At 31.7% G+C, this 27,741-nt stretch overlaps 2 protein-coding genes and 1 long non-coding RNA gene across 3 annotated transcripts; all 3 read left to right on the plus strand.

The window, feature by feature from the left end:
- The first annotated feature begins 10,517 nt into the window (after positions 1–10,517).
- On the plus strand, positions 10,518–12,258 carry LOC130722605 (uncharacterized). The gene is made up of 2 exons (XR_009014030.1): positions 10,518–10,628; positions 12,076–12,258. It is a non-coding gene; the product is annotated as an uncharacterized LOC130722605 (long non-coding RNA).
- Positions 12,259–20,313: 8,055 nt separating this feature from the next.
- On the plus strand, positions 20,314–22,643 carry LOC130724740 (replication factor A protein 1-like). The gene is made up of 8 exons (XM_057576028.1): positions 20,314–20,340; positions 20,431–20,698; positions 20,783–20,879; positions 20,969–21,090; positions 21,172–21,256; positions 21,843–21,978; positions 22,072–22,341; positions 22,431–22,643. The coding sequence occupies exons 1-8, from the start codon at positions 20,314–20,316 to the stop codon at positions 22,641–22,643; spliced, it is 1,218 nt and encodes a 405-aa protein (XP_057432011.1).
- A 34-nt stretch (positions 22,644–22,677) lies between these two features.
- On the plus strand, positions 22,678–23,500 carry LOC130726756 (uncharacterized). Its single transcript, XM_057578066.1, has 3 exons — positions 22,678–22,779; positions 22,850–23,065; positions 23,158–23,500. The coding sequence occupies exons 1-3, from the start codon at positions 22,723–22,725 to the stop codon at positions 23,365–23,367; spliced, it is 483 nt and encodes a 160-aa protein (XP_057434049.1). The 5' UTR covers positions 22,678–22,722; the 3' UTR covers positions 23,368–23,500.
- Positions 23,501–27,741: the final 4,241 nt, after the last annotated feature.

Raw genomic sequence — 27,741 nt, forward strand, 5'->3', positions numbered from 1 at the left:
CGAAGAAAGGTAAGGGGGGGAGAATGCTCAACTCATGAGGGAGTATAGTGTGAATAAATAGGTGTTGGACCTCCCTTGGGTCCTATTTGTTTTCAAAAATGATTATTTCAAACGGGATTTATTCCTGAGAATTGACTCGAAGAAGGAGCCTCTGAATTTTTCTTAAACATTTTTTTGAGGCATCCCGATTTTTAAAAGAAAATATTATTTGATCAATTCTCAGAATAATTCCAAGAGATTTCTATTGGCTTGTGGATACTCTATGAGCAGGAAAGGTCAGTGGCCCCAACTGGACAGTCAAGGCCAGGCTGTGCCATTGGGTAACGCTGTGAGATCTAGGGGATACCGTAAGGGTTGCGGTCCTTGGGGTGTGGTTAGGTGGGACCTACCAACAGGTGATGATGAGGTTTGTCCCATCCGGAACCTAATTCACACTGCAGGCCCTCCGAGGATCATCTTGCCGAGCGGCTTCTCGGTGACTTTCCTGGAGAATGTTGGGCCCACATCCTCGTCTAGAGTGTGTTGAAACTTGGATGATTTTATTGGTTGCACTATTGTTTTTGCTGAACTTACTTGCTTATTTATTTTACACTGTTTCTCCAATTTGAGTGTGTTGGATTGCTTCTCACCCCTCTTGTTCTCTGGTTTTCTTGTTTTGATTGGTTGTTCTAATTGAACAACTTAGGGACGGAGTTCGAGGAGAAAGATCTCGAGTGAAAAGTGGTCAAGGCAGGGCGAGCTGTAAATAGTTGTAAATATACGGGAGTGTTCGAGTAGAATAAAGACCAGCTGATGGAGGAAAACGTGTACGACTGGACTCGCGCTCTATCAGACTGTAAAATAAGTGTGAAAGCTGTGGTTTTGGTTGTAAACAAGGCAGTCAAAGTAGTCGGGGAAGATTCAGAGGAGTTCATGCGAGACTTTGGGACGTCTTGTCTAAGGAAAGGAATTGCTTTTAATGACGCTTAGCGCGGCTAACTTTCCTGGAGACGTTCTCAGACTATCAATTGGACATCGATGAATTCTGACCCAAAGGTCTTGTACTTCTTCAAAGTTCATCAATAAAAATTGTTTTTCTCTGAAGATATTCTTATTTTATAGTTAGGTAGGGTGTAAGTTTGGTCGTCACATAAAAAGAGATTAAATATAAATGTACATGATTGAAAAAATATATTTATTTGATATGAAAATATTAATTTGCTCATTATACGCACTTGAAAACCAGTATAATATTAATCACACAATAAAGAAAAAAAAAATCAAATGTATTTTAGAAGGAAAAAAATAATGCTGTAAAAAAAATCTAATATTTCTTGTTTAATCTAAATAATTATGATTATTTTTATTAAAAATTTCGAAAATTAAGAAATTAAAAAAATAGTGATCATGAAAATTGAAAAAATATATTTATTTGATATACAAATATTCATTTGCTCATTATACGCACTTGAAAACCAATATAATATTAATCACCCAATAAAGAAAAAGAAATCATATTTAATAGTTGATAGTTGACTCAGAATATGTTTTTTTATATATGCTTTTCTTTTTTGCACGGATTTGTTTTTTTTAAAACAAATATGTATTTCAAAGTCAAGACAAACAAAATTATGTATTTGAAAAACAAAATTTGTATATTTTTTTGGGTTCTTATATAATTTTGTAGATTTAATATTTTTTTTCTTTAATATTTGTTTTAATATGTACAAATATTTTCAGATTTAATATTTGTTCTGTATTCAAAGTTAAGAAAAAATATTTGTTTTTTCAATGCAGATTTAATATATTGAATGGATTTGTAAAAAAAAAATTTATTTGTTTTTTTAATGCAGATTTAATATTAAAAAACATTCAGATTATTTATTTTTAACAAAATCTTTATTTTGTTTATGCATATTTAATATTGAAAAACATGCAGATTTAATATTGAAAAACAAAGTGAAGAAAAAATATTTATTTTTTCAATACAAATTTAATATATTGAATGGATTCGCAAAAAAAAATCTTTATTTATTTTTTTAATGCAGATTTAATATTGAAAAACATGCAGATTATTTGTTTTTAACAAAATCTTTATTTTGTTTATGCAGATTTAATATTGAAAAACATGCAGATTTAATATTAAAAAAACAAAATTTGTATATTTTTTATTAGGATGATATGAGAGTGACACGTGGCAAAACCTTCTAGAAAAAAACCTTCCTTTAGTATATTATATAGATAGATTAGTATTGCACACATTAGTTACGTAATATGTCAGTAAATTAAACTATGTTAAAAATACTTTTTAAAAATAAAGCTTAGCATATATAAGTCTGAATGATTTAAAAATAATGTTAATTTTAATAATATACAAATATATAGTAAATAATTTGAAATTTTGATATTTTAATTACGCATAAGTTTTTTATTTATATAATTAGTACACGAAATAGGTATCATTAAATGTATTTTAAGATTTTCAATTAAAAAATAATTAGTAAATGTTGACATGTTAATTATATACAATTTACTATTATATTTATTAATTAATATACTTATCAATAGATAATATAACCAATATTTATTAATATTACTAGTTCTGTAACCCGTGCGTTGCACGAAAATTTTATGTTGTAATATTTTAATAAATAAATAAGCTATTCTTGTATAAGGCAACCCTGTAAAGATAGATGAAGAGAAAAATGAAATAAATAATTGTAATTGTAATTGTGTTGTGTACATCAAACATTTCCAAAAACTTCCTTAAACACTACATTTACAGAACTGGTCTGTTGTTTGCCCGCCTCATCGAGTATACAAAGTTTAAGACCTTTTCTTGAGCATACTCTGGAAAGAGTTACATATAACTGACCATGAGTGAAGACAGGCCTCAGAATGAAGAGTCCAACCGAAGATAGTGTTTGTCCTTGGCTCTTGCTTATGGTCATAGTAAAGCATATTGCAATTGGAAACTGTCTTCTTCTGAATTTAATTGGAAATTTGGAATTAGAAGGAACCAAGTTCATTCTTAAAATGTGCACTTTGTCATTGACATTTGTTCCCGTGATAACAGTTGCACCAATAAAACGTTCACCAAGTTCGTCCACAATTAACCTGGTTCCATTGCATAAACCTGCTGCTTGGTCTATATTTCTCAAAAGCATTATTGGAGTACCAACTTTCAATAAAAGTTTGTGGTTAGACGTTCCTGAACTTTTAGTTTCGTTAAAAAATTCAGTGGTAAACCACTCACCTTGGATTTCAGTATCCTCATCAGATCGCAGGGCAGAGTCGGAGCTCGGATATTCATGCTCTGGTGCAGCTATCATCCCAAGCATGTAAGTGTTTATCATTTTAACAGCCTCTAGTGTAGGGGCCTATATTGCCCTATCTTGAAAGAATTGAGGGTCTTTCATTTTGTGCGCAAGGTCAGGATATGTATATCTAATCAATTCCATTAATGGGTCAGGACTGTTTGGGATGAGCAGATCTGGCGAGATTTGGACATCGTACTCTCATGCTCCGGAATCTGGATGGTCGCCATTTCCAATTTTAAGAATCTATTTTGCAAACTCTTTGATTTCTTTTGCTTCATCAGCCGTCTCAGCTGCGGTTAGCCGCATGTTCTTAGACAATTTCATAACTTTGCAGTGTTTCCACAATGAGGAAAAGTTTAAAGTAGATTCGACGATTTCTTGTCTGCTTCCCCTAGTTATTACATGTGGTATTTGTCTAAAATCACCTCGAAGTATTACTACTTTTCCTCCAAAAGGCTTATGAGCGTTATCTTCATTTTTCGACCTCATTAAATCTCGGAGTGTAACGTCTAAAGCTTCGAAACAATACTTTTTCAACATTGGAGCTTCATCCTATATAATAAGATTTGTTTCAAGTAGAAGCTTTGCTCCTAGACTTCCCTGCTTTATACTACATGTCGAGGTCTCTGTAGCATCTAATGGAATGCAAAATTTAGAATGAGTTTTTCTGCCTCCAGGCAAGAGTAATGATGCTATGCCATTGGAAGCAACGGTAAGAACAATTAGTCATTTGGATCTAAGTGACGCCGATAAAGTGTTCCACACAAAAGTCTTTCCAGTTCCACCATATCCATATAAAAAGTAGAAGCCTCATGAGTTTGACAACACAGATGTGACAACCCTCTCATATACAGACTTTTGCTCAGGTGTAAGCATACTAAGCAACTCTTCATATTGTACCTTCAATGCATCTTTGCCATAGTTTAGTTCATCAACAATAAATCTATTGTCAAATTGCAGGACTTCATCATATTCTGGAGTCGCCAAACATGGGTAATCATTTAATGATGTAGAACAACAAAATGAGAATTCATGACGTATGTGTTCAAATGAGTAAAGTACTTATAGAGCGAATTTTCTCAATTTATGCCTGCATATGTAGTTTTTTTTTTTTGAGAACAAATAGCGATGTATTATTGAAAGTTGGGAAACTATGAGAACAACCCTCTCAAAGTAGGTTTTATCAAACAATAATTTGTGGTTTTAAGCATAAAATCACTTTCACATTTATTTTTTTTATTTTTTTTCTAAATTGAAAATATATTATTTGAGTATATTAATTATTAAAATTAACGAATTTGAACGAATTATTACCTAATTTATGCGATAATTATTATATTTCATTATATCAATTAATATCTAATAATTAATTGATTCACATTTATTGATTTTTACAAAAAGCAAAAATTGCGGTAAAAGTTCAATAAAAATATAAATTAATTCTTCCATTGACTTCTAAAGTTATTATTTATTTCAATTTATTATAATGCTGACTTTCAAAGTAGGATAGAAATTTTGAATTAGGCTAAATTTATTTCTCTTTATTTATCATTTTCTTTATTATTAACTACCCAATATTAACATTAATTCTACAAAAATATTTTCTTATTAATTGCTCGATTTGAAATACAATTATTTATTTCTAATTGTACTGAATTCATTCTTATTGGAGTAATTGTTAGGTGATATTGAAATTATGAAATAAATTTTGAAATTCAAACTTAAAAATTAATATTATTTGAAATAATATTAATTTTTAAGTTTGAATTTCAAAATTTATTTCTAAAATATATAAATATTTTTAATAAAAATATGAAATCTATCATTTAGGATTAGAAATAAATATTTTTTGAAACACATAAATAACTCAGTTTCTTTACATCGGAAATATAAATAACACATTTTAAATAACGAAAGAAAATAAAAATCTGAGAAATGTATTAGATAATATGTAACCTAAAATTTTAATTTTAAATTTAAATTTTAGTTCCCTTTTATAATTATGGAGAGAAACTGTAACTTAAAGTAATAAAGGATTTTGTAACAAAAACGAAAAAGTAATAAAGGATTTAGTATTACTATAAAGTATAAACTCGATTTCAACTAATAATTAGCTAATTAGATAGAGTTTAATTTTTATGCACTAATAGTGTAAAAAAAAATTAAATAGCTAAGTTAACCAATCAGATTTTAAAGATGTGATAAGTCTATTTTTTATTTAATTTCATTAATTGATATGACTCATCCTTACATTATGATTGGTTTTTTTTTTTTTTTAGCGCATTATCTTTTTTTCTCAATTAGATAATGATTAAAAACATTAAAGATGTTTAAGTAATCACCTGCGAGCACCTTTTTGAGTTGCAGATCATGATTATGAACAAATCGGAATATCTAAAATGCATCCTGAGAGTTGTTAAACATAAATCGCGGGCCACCGGTGAGTAGCCCGTGCAATGCATGAGTTCTTTAAAAAAATTAGAAGTGTTTTAATTAATAGGTATAGATTACTAAAATTTCTAAATTTAATTAGTTTTTAAAAGAAGATTTATCGTAACTTAATTTCACTTGTGGATAATGCCATTTGATTTTGACGCATAAAATCAAAGTTGATTGTGAGTTAGAAGAATCACAATTTTACTTCATTATGATATGATGGCACTTGTTTTGGTGCTGAAGTTTCTTTTGGAAGAGATATTATAAATATATATATTTTAATTTTTTAATTTTTCTTGCCCCATCTTATCTAATATTTCGTTTTGTATAAAAACGGTTCTCATTATAAAAGGGCTCCATTCTATTAGAGACACTTTTCACAACTTCTCATTATAAAAGAGAACCATTCTATCAAAGACACTCTCCGAAATAAAAGTTAGCATGACTCATTAATATTCCTAAACTCTAATGTAAAAAGAGAAAAAAAAATATAAAAGGTAATGTATAGTATATAAGCAAAGACTACTGACATTTGCTTCAACCAAAGGCTAAATAATATCAACACTGACATGATGTTAAATTTAACGGAGAAAGACTGCCAAATGACTCATCATAATTACTTATAAAATACTACATCAGATTCTACTTTTGCTACAAAAGTTACTTTCCAAGGGTTGGATTTGATCAGAAGTTGTCGACCATTCAAATGAGTGAGCAAGAATTGGAAGCCACATAAAGCCTGAGTGAGGGACAGGGCATGCTCTATAAAGAGATCTCCAGCCCTTCTTTTGAATTTGGAATGTTCCACTAATTGAAGCACAAATATGATATCCCCAGCAATTGTTTCTGATATATGCTTCATCTGCATCACCAGAGGATGGAATCTTATTCCCGTTCTGCATTCCCTTCTCCACGAAAGCTTCACATACATTCTTCTATAAATTGGACAGCCTTATCAACTTAGAACTGTGCGCAGCGGTCCCTATCACTTATAGTTTCTCAAGTACCCTTGCATACATTGCAAGGATGGTGCATTTGCATTGATGGACCTAGGTGTCTTATATAAACCTTCATGCCAGTTACAACCTGCACACTTTATGGAAGCCCCGGACTAAGAACCTTTACAACTGCACTTAGAGCTGTAGATGCACAAGACATATATGTAACATGTTGGGTTGCAGAGTAATTAATCAAACTTTTTCCATGAATTGGATTTCAGTTTTGATTCAGGCATTAAAAAAGCACAGGATAAAAAAAAATCACGAACTCTACTTCAAAGGTTGTGGCGCCTTTATACAATTAAGCTTCTATGATTTATGATAAGTCATTCTTTATATAGAATTACAGATATTCTTACACTTGTGTTAAGCTTAATTTTTTTCATTCACTTACTTTAATAAGGGGAAGCAAAGGAAGATAGGTATTAGAAAAGGAACAAACTTAGAACAACAATGCATTATTACCTTCAAATTCTGAGTCTATGGACAGGCCTTTTGTATAAAATGATTTGTTTCTAACAGAGTTATCAAATACCTGAAAGTAACCTACAAATTCAAAATACATTATGATCATTACTCAAAGTAGAATCTAGGAAGTACGGAATCTTTTCATTGCTCATTGAAGAGCAAGAATAAATACCTTCTTTTATAGAGGCATTCAGATCAGCTACTTTATCAACACTTGAAGCCATGAAGCTTGATGAGCCATTGCAGAAAGCTAACTAAAAGAGATAGCAAGAAATTAAGTAAGATGCATAGACCAACATTCAAGAATACATCTTAGAATTTAGAGCAACTTTATTATCATTATTGAATACATATCAAAATATATAAGACCATTTTAATAAATAATTGTAGGTAAAGTACAAACCTTTCCCATATGATGTAGAACAACAAAATTCTGCATCTCAATGATTAGAATAATTACAACGCAAGGAAAATAAAATTCGGCCAAGCCTTTTGAGTGGGTGGTTGAATTGCTATGAGCAAATGGATTTATATAGCATTACATGAGAAAGGCGGGAAAAATTTAAAATAAAATAATTTAAAATTTTCAAGAAATAAATCAGTGATTTGGACAAAATAGTTAATCATTGACTTATCTTTTAAATAACACGGAATTTGTGCCAAAAAAATTAATAAAATAGTTAATCATTGACTTACCTTTGAATTATATATAACAGGATATGTTACTTGAAAACAAATTCGTGGAACGTAATACCCAGGCATTGAATGTTGATAAATATTCTGGAATTAAGTTGTGGCCAAAATTTACGTTTTTTTTCCTAAACCTGAGCATTTTTTAAGGTGGAAAAAGTTAATTTTGTCAAATCCGCGTGGAATCATAATAATCTACTGACTTTATAGCTATTGTTTATTCTATTTATATTGTTTGGTTCAAATATATATTTATTATTGATAAATGTATTAATAATTAAGTAATGTATTAAACAGAAGGGTTAATCCTCTAATTGGTCCCTGTGGTTGTGTGGCCGTCTGAAATTAGTCCCTCCCGTAAAATCTAAGTCCTCGCGTTTGAAAAAGTGTGTGTAGCAGGTCCTCGCCGGAGGGACTAATTTCCACACACTTTTCAAACGCGAGGACTTAGATTTTACGGGAGGGACTAATTTCAGACGGCCACACAACCACAGGGACCAATTAGAGGATTATCCCTAAACAGAATTTAAAAATTTAAAATTTACGTAATATGTGGGCAAAATTTACGTTTTTTAAGTCAGTACTTGAAATTCAATTTGAAAGATTACGTAATATGTCGGCAAAATTTATCATATTTCCCAAAACTTTCTAACTGAACGTGGAGGGGGTTAATTGTGTCAAAACCATGTGCAATTTGTAATAAAACCGGGTATTAATATTGTTAAAACCGGGTACTAATATTGTCAAAACCGTGTACTATTGATGTTTTTATTTAATGATTCAATGATTTCGACCAATCAAAATGCAAGGATTTGGACCAATCAGCTAAGGCCATGTGGAAAATAGGTGAAACCAACCAATAAAGATGTGACATGTGGAAATTAAATAACAGTATGACCCACTTTGGTGGATGGGCTTTATATATTATTAAGATAATGTATTCCAATTAAAGTTTTTAATTAATATTTTAATTAATATATCACTAATACTTTCTCAAATAAATTTTACTTATATATTATAACCTAAATGTTGACACATTCTTTCATTACTTATATTTAATATTTTAAAATTCAATTTAATAGAATATATCACTTCAGTCATAATGCTTATTTGGAATTCTTTAATCAATAAACAGTTCGTAGGCAGTCTATGTGGGCATTTACATCCTTTTTATTCTTTATAGTTTTCTTTAATCAAATTTAATCATTCTTTAATCAATTTTTTTAATGATAACTCGGTTTTAATGAGGCTTGTTTTTGGATGTGCTTGTGTTGGGTTTTGGTGGTTTACTATCCTATTTGAGAGGGTTGTTCTCATATGTCGGGTTTTATCAATAAAATTCTTGTTTTTCAAAAAAAATAATAACTCGGTTGAAATATTTGAAGAAAATGATCATAAAGTTAAATCTAGTGATCGAGTGAACGATGTGAGAGAATAACTTAATTTCATGAAATGAAATTTCAAGGACTAAAAAGAATGTGAGATGTCACATAGACTGCTTATGTGGGCTGATTATTGGCTTAAAAAATTCCACATAAGCATTGTGACGTCAAAACTCATGTATGGTGATTGAGTGAGCGATGAGGTGAGAGAAGGACTTAATTTTACAAAAGAATTTTTTAAGGGACTAAAAAGGATGTGAATTGTTCACGTAAGCTGCCTACGTATATTGCTTATTAGTTAAAAAAATTCCACATAAACATGACGTCACAAAGACTTTTTAAAACAATTTTTTTTTGTTAGGGATAAAAAGCTATAATGACCCCATTAAATGAGGGTGCATATGTCAGGGATGTTTTCAACCCAAAAATAAAATGGTTTCAAAAAATTCAAACATAAATTTAATTTATATGATATATTTTTGGCTAAAAAACATTTTTTGCCCCTGATGTTTCAAGTTTGTGCAAATTCTGCCCCTACTATATTTTTGTTGATGTTTCTACCCCTCATGTTTTCAAACAGTGCATCATCTACCCCTCCATCAGTCAAACGTTAAAAAACTAACGGAATGAGCTGATGTGACCTTTTTTTTATATTTTTTTGGAACTGCCACGTGGAAATTACAAGTGAAATTGGAAAAAATGGGCAAGGGAGATTCAAACTCAAGACCTGTAAGTAGCAAAACATGCATTTAACCAGTTCAATTACATGTATAATTGATATATTAATAGCAAATTTAATTTATATCATTTCCTTGATCATCATCAACTTCATATACTCTTTTTCATCTCTCCAATCCACTCAGGAACCTCTCAAGAGAAAGCCTGACTAACGGAGGGGTAGACAGTGCACTGTTTGAAAACATGAGGGTAGAAACATCGACAAAAATAGAGTAGGGGCAGAATTTGCACAAACTTGAAACATCAGGGGCAAAAAATACTTTTTAGCCTATATTTTAATATTTTCATATTAAAATAATAAATAAATAATAAATTGTGTACCCCTCATTAATTTGTTAAACTTTACTCATTTATATTTCCAACTGTGGGTAAATATCATGTCCCCACATGGATTTTGCTTTGAATTTATGATCCTTCTTGACTAAGCATATCCTAGAGTAACGTCTTCATAAGACGTGACACACACTGTTCCTGTCTTTTTCTTCTTTTCTTCTTCTTCATCTTTTCTTTCCTCGACCAGAATTTCTTGTTCCATGCATAGCCACAACGTGATCAGTATCGGCAGCATCGACAGAAGCAGCAGCAGCTAACCCTGTAACTCAGCATTTGATTCTGAGGTAAATAAACACAATTATATATTTTTTTTCAGTAGATTGTTTACAGTTTACTAGTGTTTTAGTTTTGCTCTCATTGATCTACTTGTTCCTCTGGTTGCTCTCACTCAATTCAACACCTGCATTATTTGCATGGGAATTTTTTTGCAGCGTCTGATTGATGGGATTGAGGGAAAAGATTTGAGGGTTTCAATTTCTTTTCTCTCAATTTTTGACTCCTCTGTCTTTCTGCATTCATGGGTCTCTGAAATGGTTTTGTTTCATGAAATTTTGTTTGATTGGTGGGAATCAGGATAATCAAACACATATCTATCATGAAAATCACAAAAAAAATTTGTTTTCTAACAACATATGGTCTTTGGAAACAACCATGCTATCTCTCTGTGCAACTGCATGAAACAGATTTTGTTGTCATTGCTTGAGGCAGATTCAAAGCATGCGTTATTGGAGTAAACCTAAAGAAGGGTAATGCATTTGTTGGGGGGATTTTAAATAATTGAATGTAAAATGTATTTTCTTGGGAATCAAAAGAAAGAATTTTCGAAGTTACAGGGAATTTCATCAACACAAAATATAGAATTTCAAATTCTACCTTCTCCAGTGCAATTTTGAAATCCTTCATCAGAATTTTCTCTATCAGGAAAATATCTTTCACAAAAATCTTCACTTAACAGCATTTGTCCAAAGTCCAAACTACACCAATTTTATTCCCCTTAATTTTGACTACCATGTTCACCATGCTTAGGTAGCATACTAGCATTATCTGTTGCCCAGAATGCGTAGAGTGTCTAGTGAAGTGAAGTCATAGGTGCTAGAAGGGATTAGTACTTCTAGCTGGTTCAGGAATTACCATGTTAGGGAAGCACACTTTATAACCTTACTGATAACAATAAAAATCCCTGAAGTATCACCTTGGACTATCAGTGGCGTAGTGTGATTCATATAGCCGACCTCACTTAGTGGGATAAGACTTTTGTTGTTGTTGTTGTTGTTGTTGTTGTTGTTGTTGTTGTTTGAAGTATCAGTGGGAAGCAGCTGACAGGGTTTTGCATATTGAACCTTTTGATCGTTAATATTTACTCTAAGTGACGATCAGGAGGTGTGGTCCTATGATTGTCCCGTCTTGTGTGACGCTTAAGTGACGATCAGGAGGTGTGGTCCTATGATTGCCCCGTCATGTATGACGCTATAAGTGGCGATGAGGAGGTGTGGTCCTATCATTGTCCCGTCTTGCGAGACGTTATTGATCGATCTATTTTTGGTAGTGGCATATAGTTTCATTATAGGGAGCTAACATCTGACCCTATGTCGTTGAATTAAACTGTGAGTTTAATTACCATGTTTTGTAATTGAATTTCAATAGTATGCTTTTCTCTTTTTATATGAGGTAATTGCATCGAGTTAACCCTTTTTGTTTGCTACTTGTTGTTTGGGCGCTTAACGCTATTAGGCGATGAAGAGCCTTCCGATGATGCTTAGCCATGCACGAGATGTATGAGGGATAGTAAGCGGCGGATTGAAGATGGAAGGAGAAGTTTAATTTTCTTTTGAGAGCTGTATTTGAGTCTCCTTTGTTATCTGAAAACTCCATTACTAAAACCTTGCTTTTGCCACTTGTCTAAGTGTGCGTACTTATTCCCTGTCAATGATATCGTGAATTTCCCTATGACTATGTATACTATTATGTTGGGTATAGGTTTAATTTTGAGGATTTTGCTATGTTTAGAAACCTACAGCGGAAGTATCTTATCAAACAAGTGACAGGTGTATTCGCTTTAGCGATGAAGCGATTAGTTCTTTTCAAAAAAATTACCCTTGTATTTTTGGATTGCTAAATAGTCCTTAGACCTGTCAGATTACTAATGTGATTCCTCAGTTGAGAAATTGGGGTGTTACATTCACCTCTAATCATAGGTCAAAATTCCTTAAAGAAAGTAAAATTGAACTCATCTAGTCCCCATGCCCGATTACTATCACAAGCCACCACCGCCTCCCAAATTTCCTCATATGAAAACAATTCTCCTTGTAACACCCCGATTTCTCAACTGAGGAGTCACATTAGTAACCTAACAAAGTCTAAGGACTATTTCGTAATCCTAAGAAAACACGATAATTTTTTTCTTTTCAAACAACTAAACACCGTTTAATACATAACATAGTCTTAATTAAACCACCCGTTCCCGACATATAATAATAGTGTCTTACAATAGCATAAGCAAGTTTCCAAAATAAGTACGCACACTTAAACAGTGGCGAAAACAGGGTTTTAGTAGCAGAGTTTTCAGATAACGAAGAAGACTCAAAGCATAAACTACTAAGAGGAAATTATACATCTTCTTCCATCCTTGCTCCGACGGTTACTATCCCTCCTCCATCTCAGCATGGCTAAGCATCGTCAGAAGGCTCTTCATCGCCTAATAGCGTTAAGCTCTCAAACAACAAATATCAAACAGAAAGGGTTAACTCTATGCAACTACCACAAATAAAAGAGAAAACATGTTATTCAAGTTTAATTATATAACAGGATAATTAAACTAACAACTTATATCAATTTAAATGACGAATCCTCCAACCAAATATCAATATCATCGAAAGTTAGTTCCCTACAATGCAACTATATGCTGCTATCGAAATGGATCGATCAATAACGTCTCACAAGACGGGACAATCACGTGGGACATAACCACCTCATTGCCACTTAACGCCACAACGGACAAGACAATCGCACGGGACACAACCACCTCATTGCCTCTTTAGGACATCTCGAAAGATGGGACGATCCCGTGGGACACAACCACCTCATCGCCACTTCATAACGCCTCAAAAGACGGGACAATCACGTGGGACATAACCACCTCATTGTCACTTAATAACATCTCGAAAGATGGGACACAACCACCTCATCGCCACTAAAGTTCCACCCCTATATGCCTCAGTTAAATCAACAACATCTCGTGACGTTATTAGTCACTCAATGCACAGTCACAACTCAAAAATCAAATCAGAATAATCATATATTATTCATAATCTCAACGAGACATAAATCAATTCAATTGCATACTAACTCAGTTCAATTACAGAAACCGGTAAACCGCCGAAGCCTCTCAGAAAACAGAGACACACGTCTCAATAAGTTCACTCGGCTGAAGCCTCCAGAAAACATTTAGCACAAGCCTCAGAAACAGTCAACATAAGCAAGCATACAACATTGCACTCAATTGCCAATCAAGTTTAAACAACTTCATCTCAAACGCAAGCAGTGCGAATAAATCATGCAAGACTCAAAGACATTCTAATACTGAGTTACCCTTACCTTCGTGAGTAGAAGTTGTGCATGGAAGTTGTGAACCTAGAACAAGGAAACACAATCATCAACACAAGTCCTACTAGAAGTAATCAATCTAATAGCACTAATCGAAACCGGAAAGAAAGCTTTAAAGCTTCGGAGTTCCTATTTAGGCACGAATGAACAACGAAGACTTCGTTCGCTAAAACGCGCATAACTCGAGCTACAGAACTCAGAATGACACAAAACCACAGCCAAAATTTAGACAATCGAAAGGGCTACGCTATGGCTCAGGCCATACAAACCCAAAAATTATTTTTAAACACGGTACAGCTCCAAAAAGTTTCGGCCACTACCAAAAAATCGGGTTTCCCGAACTTTTCTTCGATCTAATTTAATTCCTAGGTATTCGTAGGTGATATCTAGGCCAGGGAAACTCTCAGAAATATTTAACGACTGAAAATACGACTTAGGGGTATTTTGGTCAAGAATTAATGACCAAAAACTCAAAGTTAAAATTCTGAAAAACAAAATTGATGGGGTTGTTCACAACGACGTTTATAGAACTTAATCTCAAGGGTACTAAGCTTGGTTGCGACTTTTTGATAAGAAAGTAAGCACATGTGAAGAAAATGGATTTTTAGTCAGTTTTTCAGATCTACGACGACTCGGTGAAAATTCGAACGATCCGACAGTGATTATAGCATGTTGGGTTGCAGTAGAAGATAGTTGGAAAGAAAAATCGAGGTAATCGGAAATTTTTACAAAACCTCAAAACTTTGAGCACATAAAGAGGTAGAAAAACCCAACATAAAGAAGAAATAGAAGTAAGATTAAGCATCCTTACCTCTGCACCTACGCGTAGCTTCTGAAATCACGACGATCGGGCAAGAATGGAAAAAGCTCAGCTCCTCTCTCTTTCTCTCTCTAGCTCTCGGCCACTCTTGGGAGAAAATGAGAAATTTCTCATTTTTTTCCTTTTTATAGGTGAGGGGAAAATTCGAAAAATTGAGATTTCGCGGTTCCGGTCGTTTTGGTACTTTCATCTGCTGATAAAAATTGAGTATTCGGCGACAGAATGTCGAAACTCAAATCGAGGTTCATTTAATTGAGGAAAACGTCTCAAAGACGGTGTGAGTCGATTTACGCCGAAAAACTACTTTTTGCAGTCGACGTCGGATGAAGAAACTTCCTTCTGAAGAAATATCATAAATGTCGAAAGGAAGGAGGTAGCGCGGATGGAAACTTCGTTAGAAGCTCTGAATAGAAAAACTCTTCATTCAGGGTCTTAGTTAAAGTCCCCGAGAAGTTAAAGTCTGGCTTCGGCTGACTTCCGGGAAGCGAAACCTAACAAGCGTACAGTCCAGGGTTTCGTATCGGAAAGCTGGTCATGGGAAAAATACTCAGAGGTTCTTATTCTCTCTTTAATTCTAAAATTCTCTTAAACAGTGCTCTAGGAGCGGATATAGCCTTTTTCGTACACTCTCGACCTTAGTCGGGTGCGAATATGGCTCGTGCTATCAATCAAAATGACTATAGTGTCATCCTTACACATACTGTGAACTTTCATCTTCATAACATTAGTCAAAACGTCAAACACAAGTCAAGTTTCACTCACGCTTACACAGAGTCCTATGCGTGAGCTGGAAGTTAATTAATTATTAAATTCTAAAATACTGGGTCTTACACTCCTCAACCATCACCCGGTCTTCCAAAGTCACCTTAGGAACATCCACCCCTGAAACCGAATTCTACCTCTTACTCCAATTTCTAGACAAGCATTGGAAGTGATTAGAGATAGCTTCTTTAATCAAACTCGGATCCTTAAAAGCCTGGCCATTAACCTTAATGTGCTCTAAGATATTTCTGGAAGTTTGCACCCTCAAACTTTGTGGAAATATCTAGTATTTCAATCACTAACCTTAATGTGCTTTAAGAGCCTTGAGAGTGCTTGTACTTCTTCCTCGGGTGTAAGGGAAGATGTTGTGGGTTCTTTAGAGAACCAATTGGTGATTTTTGAGCCGCAGTGCGACAAAGGTCCTCCGGGCGTTATGACGAGAGCGAGAGCGGCGTTGGCCATTGGGAAACGACTTGGCTTGACTTATGATTGCTCAGATGATGAAGCCCTGCATGGTATAGCGGAAAACATTAGGTCTCGGCTTAGGCAGAGTTAGTTGGCTCTTTTGGTTTTCATTGGCTTGTGTTTGTTCTTTTAGTGGGGTTTTTGTTTCTCTTTATAGTTGGGGGAGCCTTATAGGCTTTTGGTGATTAGTTTTTTGTTGCACTAATCATCTTTTCCTCTTTTGAAATTTGTTCTCAAACCTTATGTTATTATATATATAATTATCCTTTTGCTTTAAAATAAAAAGGAAAACATGTATTAAAAATTTATTTATTTTTCACGAAATTTATTAGAAAAATAATGGAATAATTAATTTTGTTTTGGATGGAAAAGACATGTATAAGATGGGGACACGTGGATGTTTCTAGAAGAAACCCTTACTTATATAAATTGATAAGCATAAAAAAGTTACTTAATTAGAAACTTCTCAAAGCTTTATATTATTTTAAATTAAGAAATCTATATAGAAAATAGTTTTTTTTCTAACTATTACGAAATTTACATAGTACATTTTTTAATTTTGATTTTAGTTTTTAACTTTTTATATTTATACAATAAATTAAAGAACAAATTTAGAATAAATATATGAGTTTAATGGATATGATATTATGATAGAGTTGAATGGATATGCACTGACAGTGTAAAATAGTTTTACACAGACATCCAATTGAATTCCGCCAAATCAGAAAATATATTATTATTTTAATTAAAATCAAAGTCAAATGTAATTATCTCTCCTATGTGGCATGCTTTTATTGGATGACTGTGTAAAACTATTTTACACTGTCAGTGCATATCCATTAAACTCTAGATATATACTGATATGTTATATATACATTTGCAAAAAAAAAAACCTATATTAAAAATCCTATAGAATTAATATTTTATATTCTATCATGAACGCTTTATTTGGAAGGTTCTTAATGATAGTTTCAAACAGGAAATAACAAGTTGAAATTGAAAATTCCTAATCATAATTTCACACAAAAAATCTAATAATTTAATTTCCAAAACAAATTTCGTTAAAAAATTTCTAATTTTTCAAATTCTGAATACTTAATTATAGCCCTATTTAAAACAACATTAAATACTTGATTTTAGTCATTATTATAATTTAATTTCGGTTTAAGGTGGGTGTTAAAAAAATTATGGAATTATTCTTTTTTTTTGTTTTGAAGGGAAACAAAATGACAATGTTGTTTCACGTGACTGAAGCTTCTTGAAAACAACTTTTCTTTTCATATAGATAATAGATTTCATTTGTTAAAAAAAAACATAATAGATTTCATTAATTTGCTATAATTTTTTAATTTCAAATATTAAAAAAACTAATTGAAAATAAAAGTAATAATAAAATTAGAGGATAAGAAATTTGAAAAAAAAGGTTAGTTTCTGTCATTTATGGAAAAAATAATAATAAAGGTTTAATTATTAATTTTTTAAATAAAATCCTTAAAATTTTCTATTTGACTATATTTTTGAATTTGATACTCTGTTAAATATTTAACATACTAAATAAAGATTTTCAAGTAAAATTAATATTCAAAATTGGAAAGGGAAATACTTTCAAGAAAAAATTAAAAAGGGAAATTAAAATTTTAATTAAAAAAGAATTTGAAATTCAAAACTTCAAAGGAAAACATGTATTAAATATTTATTTTTATTCACCAAATTTGTTAAAAAAATAATGGAATAGTTAATTGTGTTTTGGAGGAAAAAGGCATTATAGGAGGTTTCTAGAAGAAAACCTTGCACTGTATGGCTTAATAAGGAAATTTTTTTTTACTTAATTAGAAATTAAACTTCTCAAATATTATATAGCGTAATTATTTTAAATTAATAAATTAATATTGAACATTATTTAATTTTATAATTATTACGAAATTTATATAGGAACGAAATTACATTTTTATTTTTCTTTTATTTTAATTTTTTAAATTTTTTTATATTAAATTAAAGAATAAGTTTGGAATAAATATATACTAATATGTTAAATATAGATTTGAAAAAAGAACCCTATCTTAAAAATTTAATAGAAATAATATTTTCTATTCTATCATAGACGCTTCATTTGCAAGGATCTTAATGATAGTTCCAAACAAAAAATAATAAAATATTGATTATTCCGACTATTTATTGTGTCAATATTCAAATTTTAAATGCTGAATCATTCCACCGTTTGCAAAAAAGGAATCTAATTATTCGATTTAAAAATAATTTCCATTTCAAAAAAAAAGACTTAAAAATAATTTCATAAAGACAAATTTTAATTTTTCAAATTTCAAATTCTTAATCGTAATTAACCCTATTTTCATTCTGTAAGAAGTTAAAGCAAAATTAAGCGTTTGAATTTGATCATTTTTATAATTTAATCTAGAATACGGGTGGGTGTAAAAATAAATCGTGGAATAATTTTTTTGTTTTGGAGGGAAAAAAATGTGATTGAAGCTTTTACAAAAAATTCTTCTTTTCATATATATAAATAGATAATAGATTCAACAGTTTATTCTTACCTGTCTTCTAGTCATTTTTTTTCATTGGACGTGTATCAATTCTAGCACCCCTTCTATTGGACGTGTATTTTTTCCTCCCACCTTTAGAACACTTTCATTATTCTTATATTTCGTGGTAAATATTTTCTCTCTTTCATGCTCTTTCATATTCACAAATTTCTTGCTCTTTCCTCCATTTTATTTTTCGTTGACATTTTTTTTATCTGAAACAGTTCCAAGGTCATTTGCTCGCTCTTCCTCAACATGGTAATGGCTTTCACCTTATTTCACTTTGGATTCAACATATTTGTCCTACAACCCTTACTTTTTCTAATCCTATATGAAATTTTTCTCTCATCTCTAATGAAATTATCATCTAAATTGTAATTTTTTTTCTCTGAAATAGTTCCAGAGCAAAATCATTCATCCATCATGTGCAAGGTAATGGTTTTCATCTTCATGAAAAATTAATTAATTTTACTACCCAAGCAACTTTAACATTTCATTCAACCTCTTTGTTTCTAAGACATTTCTCATATTCTTTATGTCTGAAACATTATAGTGTTCATCTTTTAACTCCCTCACCCGTTCTTTGTTCCATTGAGCCATCACATCTTTCTTCTTATTTTGTTTCATTTTGTTCTATTCGATTTAGAGAAAAAACTGGAAAATACATGGACATCCAAATGAATCCCGACATAGTTTTTACACTTAAATTCCAATCAGTTAATTATTCGAGCATTCAACATAATCAATTTTGCACGTTCAAAAAAAAATCAATTTTCATTATTCAATCATCTATATATATATTATAAAACAAAATCATTATCCACTTCTTTAGTACACATGTCACTCTAATAATCACTCCCCTCAAACCCATCTCTCTGGCTGACAAATGTCACAGCCAGAGAACATTTCGCACTTTTAATGCACTCATTCAATGCACTCATTTAATAATTCACACATTAATTCACTCATTTAATACAGCAATAAAACAAATTCAATTCGGCCCATATACACACAAACAATTCAATTCGGCCCATATGCACACAAACAATTCAATTCGGCCCATATAATTTCATATATTAATTTTTCCAATCAATCGTTAATTTTCTACTGCTCAATCAAATATTGATGCTCAATCAAATTGCCAATCAAACTATGATCGAGCACTTATCTTATATTAGATCGCATTGCTCTCATTTTTTTTGATCGAAACGAATATGCTTTCTCTTCGTTCAATCGTTAATTTTAGCATTTTAGACCATATAATTTCATATATTAATTTTGCCAATCAATCGTTGATTTCATATATTAAGTTTTGCAATCAATCGTTAATTTCCTTTGTCAACAAAGTAGTAATTTGTGCAATCATGTAAATGTATATGGTCAATTCCATTCAGACCATTGTATTTCCTAAAATAAGTTTTGCAATATTAAATTTTGAACGAATCAACGTGGGAATCATGGCCAGATTCGCCACATACCATTGTATTTTTGGAAATTCCTTGACCGAAAATTAATACTCATTAATTATAAGGAAATAATTTAATTTCACAAACACTTCATTCAGACTATATATACACCCCTCATGTGACATTTCTCCTCCATCATTCCCAGCATTTTCCATCATTCCTTGCATATTTCAACTTAACCTCCTTTTTCATGGCTTCAAGGATCGACGAACTGGCAAAGGTGGATGCCTCCAAAGAAACTTGGACAATTGTTGTCAAAGTCAGTCATCTATGACTTAGTCCGAGTCTATATGGCTCAAAGCTACCATTTTCAATGGACATGATACTGATGGATGACAAGGTATACTATTTTTTTATTATGTAAACTTTTTCCCCCTATTTTTCTTATACATTCCTAAATTGCATAGTTTCTTCATTTTTAAAATTTCAGGGGTGCAAGATACATGCTACTGTTAGGAAGACTTTGATATATCGATTCCAGTCTTCCTTAACTGAGGGAAAAGTTTACCAGATTTCCTACTTTGGTGTGGGCGAGAGCGGACGTGATTTTCGCCCGACCGATCATCCATTCAAGATCAACTTTGATATTCAGACTTCTGTACGTCTACTACCTAACAAGGCTATCAACATAACGCCGTACTCTTTCGTTCCACTTGCTGACATTATGTATAAGGACCTTGATACATCATTCCTTATAGGTATTTACTCTTCTGCAGCATCTTGATCTTTTCAAAAAAAATATTTAATATCTCTTACAATTTTTTAATATTATTTTCCACCAGATGTAATTGGTATTCTGACGGGCGCAAGTGGAGAACAAGACTTCCAAAAAGATGGTACTAAACAAAAGAGGATAACAATAGAACTTGATCAAGATGGGTACATCTCATGTTCTTTATTTATTCAAAAGAACGATCCTAATTTTACCATTATGAAAGTTAAATGATTAATTTATTTTTTTTGTTTAGGGTTCGTGTTGAATGTGCTTTTTTTGGGAAATATGTTTCTGAGGTCATTGCTTATCTTTCATCAGTTGATGCAACCAATGCTGTCGTGGTTGTACAGTGTTGTAAGATCAAGCCATTCAAAGGTATTAATTATTTTTGTATATTTTTCTAAGATTTGAATTATTTAACCGTGGTTTATTTTTAATTTTAATTACTTTTAACAGGTAAGAATAGCATTCAAAACGTTTATGGTGCTACTAGGGTTCTTTTTAATCCTCAGATTCAAGAAGCTGCCCCTCTCCGTGCTAGGTAAATTTTATTCCGAAATAGTTATCACAAATATTATTGATTTATTTTAATAAATTTTTTTTATAGTTAAGTTATTACAAGATATAATTAAGTGTTATCTCCAATTATCATAGGAAATACTATTTTGAAATAAACTGGGCATCGATTTTAAAATGGTCAGAATTAGGATCGAATATGAGTCATAAATTAAAAAAAATAATTATTTTGACATTAAATCATATTTAATGTGAAATATAGTTTGGAATATACGTAATTTTGCGGGTTGAAACGTTTCTTAATCATGGCTGACCATGGCACAATTAAAAAATCATAAATCTAAGGGAAAGATATACTCCACCTTTTAAGAATTATGTAAATCTGGCCATGATTGACTTTTGTAAATTTAAAATGGAAGTTTTAATGTGAACAATTATGGAATTAATTCCTAAAATAAAATAGAATCAATTAATTTGATATGTTTTGCAATAGCCAATGAATAGCAGTGCAGGATAAAATTTGGCATTCTTTTCCAAAAAGATAATCGGCAAATATTTAACGATATTCCATACAGTTATTTTAATTAATCATATGTATGTATAATCCCTAGGTTTCTGGAGTCAAATGATCCTGCAGCACACATCATTAGCCTGCTTCAAGACAGTTCAAAAAAAATATCCCTAGAAGAAGATTTTCTGAAAAAGAGTGATGGGAAAACCATCGAGCTACTCAAAGATCTCGCTGAAGTATATTGTTTACTTCATAACTCCATAATATTATTTATGTTCGTCCTACTAACATATGTTACAGTTATTTATTAATGCTATTTTTTTTTACAGAAATCATTTTGTGTTGTACTTGGTACTGTTAAGTATATTGCAGAGGGTATGGTCTGGCATTACCCTGCGTGCAAGTGTAGCAAGAAAGTGTATCCTGCCGATGGCATGTATTTTTGTGATACATGTAACCGTCATGTTGTTTCTCCAACTCACAAGTTTAGAATTCAACTAAGGGTTATGGATTCAAAAGACACCGCTACATTTGCGTTATTTGATCAGGAGGCGTCTGCACTGCTGAACAAGTCATGTTCAGATCTGCTTGAAACTTATGTATGAATTTAAGTTAAATGGAATGGAATTCATCTGCCATTACAAATATTGCTAATTAACGACAATAATATATCTGTTGATTATTTCAGGGTTCTGATCCTCTCACAATTCCCACGGAAATCTTGAATTTGATTGACAAAACATATTTGTTCAAGATTGAAGTTGCAAACAATTATCACTCAAAGTTTGAAAAGTCTTATCGTGTCAAAAAGATTTGTGCCGATCCAGAAGTTATCAATAATTTTAGAGCTGCAATGACATTTCAACCTGTAATTAGTTGCCATGATCCATGTATATTTTAATTTTGTAGAGTTTTACCTCATGATCAATGAAAACTCTTATTTCAATTTATTGCAGGATGGTTCTGATCCATTTCTTACCATGACAACACAAACTTCTGGATCAAAGTCTGAGGCATCTTCGTCGGGATTGGCTAAGGTATGAGACTTTATTTAAAATTCATACACTTAAATCAAACGTTGTTATTTAATTTTTTTTATTATTATAGGATCTCAATGATGCTTTTGTGGATGCTGGCGATCTCAATAAAGATGAATCTCAAAGTGATAAGATTGCTGATCTACCTTCTAATACTCTACTTTGTACCCCAAACAACGGTAAATCAGTATTGTCAGATGATATTGATGGTGATCCAAACGCAATCAAACAGTCGTACAAAATGCAAATGGAGCCTGTTCAGGAGTTGAGGAATCAGAAAATAAAGGTACTACTTATAAATTTAATTACACAATTCCTTAATTTACAATTTAATATGTTATTTTTTTGTATTAATACGCTTATTTTTATTGATTACAGGATCTTCAATCTCAAATTGCTGCTGTTGTTGCTGGAAGCTGTGTAGCAGATCCGTCCGTAGGCGGTACTCACGGAGATCTGGCTGTCGTAGTTCCTGATGATGATGGTGGTACCAAAGCAAGTCCGATTGCGAAGAGGCCCATTCCTCCCGATGCTGATTTGGATGGAAAAATTAAGCTACTCAAATCAGTGAAGAAAGAGAAGATATGAGGATATGAATTAATTACTCTTGCTATTTCCCTTTTAAATAAAAGATAACTATTGTCCATATGGGGCCAATCGTTATCCAGCCAATTTTCCATTCACGATTATGGATGTTTTTAATATTGTCTTTTTGGCGAGATGTCGCATGGTTTAAGTTTGACTTTTTCATTCTGGAATAAATTTGTGTTAAGGTTATTTATCTTGAGTCCATTAAATCTGTATGCGTTGATGGAATTGCCAATTTGGTATTCTTTTGTAGACTATTTATCATGGTTTTATGTAATTATTTATTTCACCGAAATTTCGTTTCAATCATGAAAACCTATCTCACTCACGTTTTAAACGATTGCCTATGGCTAAGTGAATATGTGAGGAAAATTGTGAGATGTTTTCCTCTTATTTAAACTACAAAAACTAAGTTGTGTTTCCATAGACAATATATCAATAAAAACATGGAGAGAATTAATTGTAGGCTATTTTTTTGTTGAAGATTATCTTCATAAAAAATTAAGTTACGGGTTTAATGCATTGCCGACGCAGTTGAAAATAATTTATGATACAAATTTGCGAGAATGTCAAATATTGATTTTATTGTGTAGAATAGTTGATGAAAATTAAAATTAAATCCTAAGATATAATTCAATGTTATTTTTCGCTGAGACTTATATTCAAAAAAAAATTCAATATTAGGATTTAATGCACTTGGAATAGATGACAATAATTTATGGTACAAATTCAAAAAAAAAAATCCTAAGATATTATTAAGTTTTATTTCCAATTACCACGGCAATTACCATGTATGGTCTTAATTGGGAATAGGTTTAAAAATTGTCAGAATTGAATTAGTTGATGAAAAGTCAAACTTTGAATTTCTTTATAATGTTGTTGATTCTTTTGACCCTAAAACAATCAACATTAACTACACATTTAAATTTAATTATGGTAAACCGTGAGCCTCTCTTAAATAAGAGTCATTCACGGCCTACAAAATTAATACACTTTTATCATTAAATACTATTTAATGAGAATCAGAAGTGCTAAAATAATGACTACCGTAATGATTCTCTTTGATCATTACAAAGTTATTCATGGCACAATAAAAAAATCCTAAATCTAAGGGAAAAATAGACTCCACTCTCTAAGAATGATGTAAATCTGGCCATGACTGAAGTTGGTAAATTTAAAATTGATGAATTAGTTGATGAAAAGTCAAACTTTGAATTTCTTTATAATGTTGTTGATTCTTTTGACCCTAAAACAATCAACATTAACTACACATTTAAATTTAATTATCGTAAACCGTGAGCCTCTCTTAAATAAGAGTCATTCACGGCCTACAAAAATAATACACTTTTATCATTAAATACTATTTAATGAGAATCAGAATTGCTAAAATAATGACTACCGTAATGATTCTCTTTGATCATTACAAAGTTATTCATGGCACAATAAAAAAATCCTAAATCTAAGGGAAAAATAGACTCCACTCTCTAAGAATGATGTAAATCTGGCCATGACTGAAGTTGGTAAATTTAAAATTGATGAATTAGTTGATGAAAAGTCAAACTTTGAATTTCTTTATAATGTTGTTGATTCTTTTGACCCTAAAACAATCAACATTAACTACACATTTAAATTTAATTATGGTAAACCGTGAGCCTCTCTTAAATAAGAGTCATTCACGGCCTACAAAAATAATACACTTTTATCATTAAATACTATTTAATGAGAATCAGAATTGCTAAAATAATGACTACCGTAATGATTCTCTTTGATCATTACAAAGTTATTCATGGCACAATAAAAAAATCCTAAATCTAAGGGAAAAATAGACTCCACTCTCTAAGAATGATGTAAATCTGGCCATGACTGAAGTTGGTAAATTTAAAATTGAAGTTTTAATGTGAACAATTATGGAATCAATTTACAAAATAAATTAGAATCAATTAATGTGATATCCCATTGTCTTAATAAGAAAAATAATCTGCAAGATAAAAACTTTCATTCTTTCCAACATTTCCTTATTTATAAATCACCCTTCTCCTTATATACAGGTTACGTTGATTGTAACGCATACAAGTTCTAAGCTTCTCAGGATTGCTACAAAAATCATCCACCATGACTAAAGATTTTGGAGTTGAATCATGGCTGAACTTCAAAAGTTGGGTTCCTATCCTGAGTTACAAGTGGCGGGTATGCATCAATTCGTTCAACTCCTATATCAACTCTTATGAATTTCCCTTCCCTTAACGTATCTTGCAAATTTACCGTCTCTTTTATATTACTTATGCAGCTTTACGGAGAAATACTTTCAAAAAAGTTCGTGAGTGATTTCAAGGATGAGCTGAGAGAACAATGGACGTTGCAAGACCCTGCTGGTAATTCTCATGTTGTTGTATACAACATGAATATTTCGGATCCACAACTGACAAATGGATTTTATGCGTTACGTGAGTTCTACAAGATTGAAGAAGACTGTCTCTTCTCTCTTCGGTATATGGGTGACTCTCTCTTCCATTTCAATATAAAAGACTATCTCGATAAAGAAGTTATCTATCCAGATAAAGAACAACCGAAAAGCCCTTTGCATCCTGGCATGAATGATTTTCCATTTGATGACGTTCCTCAAGCTGAAACTATTGAAGATCTTGCTTTACCAGATCAGCAGAATGAAGGGCCTAATCCTCCGGTCATCATCCCAGACATCAATCTTCAACATGAATTAATATGGACTCACACACTTACCAAGTGTCAAGCTAAGCGGTACATGCTGGTGTGTTGAAATTACATCCAATTCTATTTATATATCTTTGACATTTTGCACTTATTTTGTATCTTAATGTATTAACTTCCATCCTTTTTCCGTTACATGTAGCATGTTCCTAAAAGGGTTAAGCAATACCTCATTCAAGAGGGGCATCAAAGTTGGATTTTCAAAGGTAGTTCCGGCACAGAGGTGGAGTGTAATATCATAATTCCTCCAAGTAAGAGGTAATATCATCAATGTATTAAGAAAAAGACTAGTATTATATAAATTTTTAGACAATTCCTACAAACAATATTGCTGATTTTAGAATGACAAACTAAAATAAATTCAAATAAATTTATATTAATTTCCACTTTAAAACAATTATGGATATATATTTAATCATATTTAATTTTAAATTAAAAGAAATTATATGATCTACAAATCACAATAGTTTTTTCAAATTTAAATTCAAATAAATTAATAAACAGAGGATTCAACCTAGTCAATTTTCGTTCTTTCAAAAAAAAAAAACATAATCAATTTTCGTGATTCCTAAAAACAATTTACATTTTTTAACAACTAAAATGAATTTAAATAATCTTTTCACATTAATTATTATTTATTTCTGACCGAAAATTTAAGTTGTTATTCAACTAGAAACTAGAACTAAGTCTGAAAGAACAAAATGTTAGATACAAGTAGGAGACACATCGAAAGACAAGGAGTGCATAGATAACCAATGATCATCATTATTTGTGCTCCTACTTACATGGGAAAATGCAATAAAAGGAAAGCCTTAGTCTATTCTATAGATCTCCTGCACTACCATACCCCAATACAAATTATTCTAGTTTAAATACACAAACACAAAGAATGATATGTTCTTATGTGGTTCATCAGGATGAAAATGAATAATCACAAAGAAGAAGTGCTACTATTACCAGACTGGTCCAAGATGCCAACCGAGATGTTGGAGCAGGTTTGCAAGCTTCTTACGATTCCAAATCGGGCTCGATTCATTACTGTGTGCAAAAGTTGGCTTTTTGCTAACACCTCCAAGAAATCCTACCACTGGATACCTGACGCACCATGGCTTGTTAGTAACGACTCCACCAGCACTCAGTTTCAGGTACTGAATCTTAATTTTTAAACATCAAAACTATACATACACACCACATATATCACATTTTTCTCTCTATACCTCTTATCATCATACCATGTCATATCATATATCAAAAATAATAATATTATATTCTTAACTTGTATCTCGTTTCTTTATCTCCTCAAAGAACTGAATCCATATCAATTTAGTATCCACGTAAGTTTATAATTATCTAATCCATGTACACCATACATATTTATCAATTGATATGCAATACTTAATTGGTGCCACGAGCGAGACTGTATATTAATTATATCCATCATTTACCTCTCTTCTCTCTTTTTTCTCTATTATTTAATTTTTGTTTAGTTGGGTGTTTACTAAATATTTTTATTTAGGTCATAAGCACCACAGACAAGCAAGCCTTCAATATTTACAAACCCTTCAGCCCTTTGCAAAACACCTCAATTGTAGGGTCCTCAAATGGGTGGTTGATTCTCAGATCCGATCAAAGTCTCTTCATCCTCAA

Source organism: Lotus japonicus, chromosome 6 (genome assembly GCF_012489685.1).
Source record: "Lotus japonicus ecotype B-129 chromosome 6, LjGifu_v1.2".
NCBI classification, from domain to species: Eukaryota; Viridiplantae; Streptophyta; class Magnoliopsida; order Fabales; family Fabaceae; genus Lotus; species Lotus japonicus.

Bases quoted from the DNA above. Each gene is read 5' to 3' on its own strand.
- LOC130724740 (XM_057576028.1), top strand. From the start codon at position 20,314: ATGGACATGATACTGATGGATGACAAG. The intron at 20,699-20,782 runs GTATTTACTCTT...ATTTTCCACCAG, and splicing joins TGATACATCATTCCTTATAG to ATGTAATTGGTATTCTGACG. The intron at 21,979-22,071 runs GTATATTGTTTA...TTTTTTTTACAG, and splicing joins TACTCAAAGATCTCGCTGAA to AAATCATTTTGTGTTGTACT.
- LOC130726756 (XM_057578066.1), top strand. From the start codon at position 22,723: ATGACAACACAAACTTCTGGATCAAAGTCTGAGGCATCTTCGTCGGGA. The intron at 22,780-22,849 runs GTATGAGACTTT...TTATTATTATAG, and splicing joins CTTCGTCGGGATTGGCTAAG to GATCTCAATGATGCTTTTGT. The intron at 23,066-23,157 runs GTACTACTTATA...TATTGATTACAG, and splicing joins TGAGGAATCAGAAAATAAAG to GATCTTCAATCTCAAATTGC.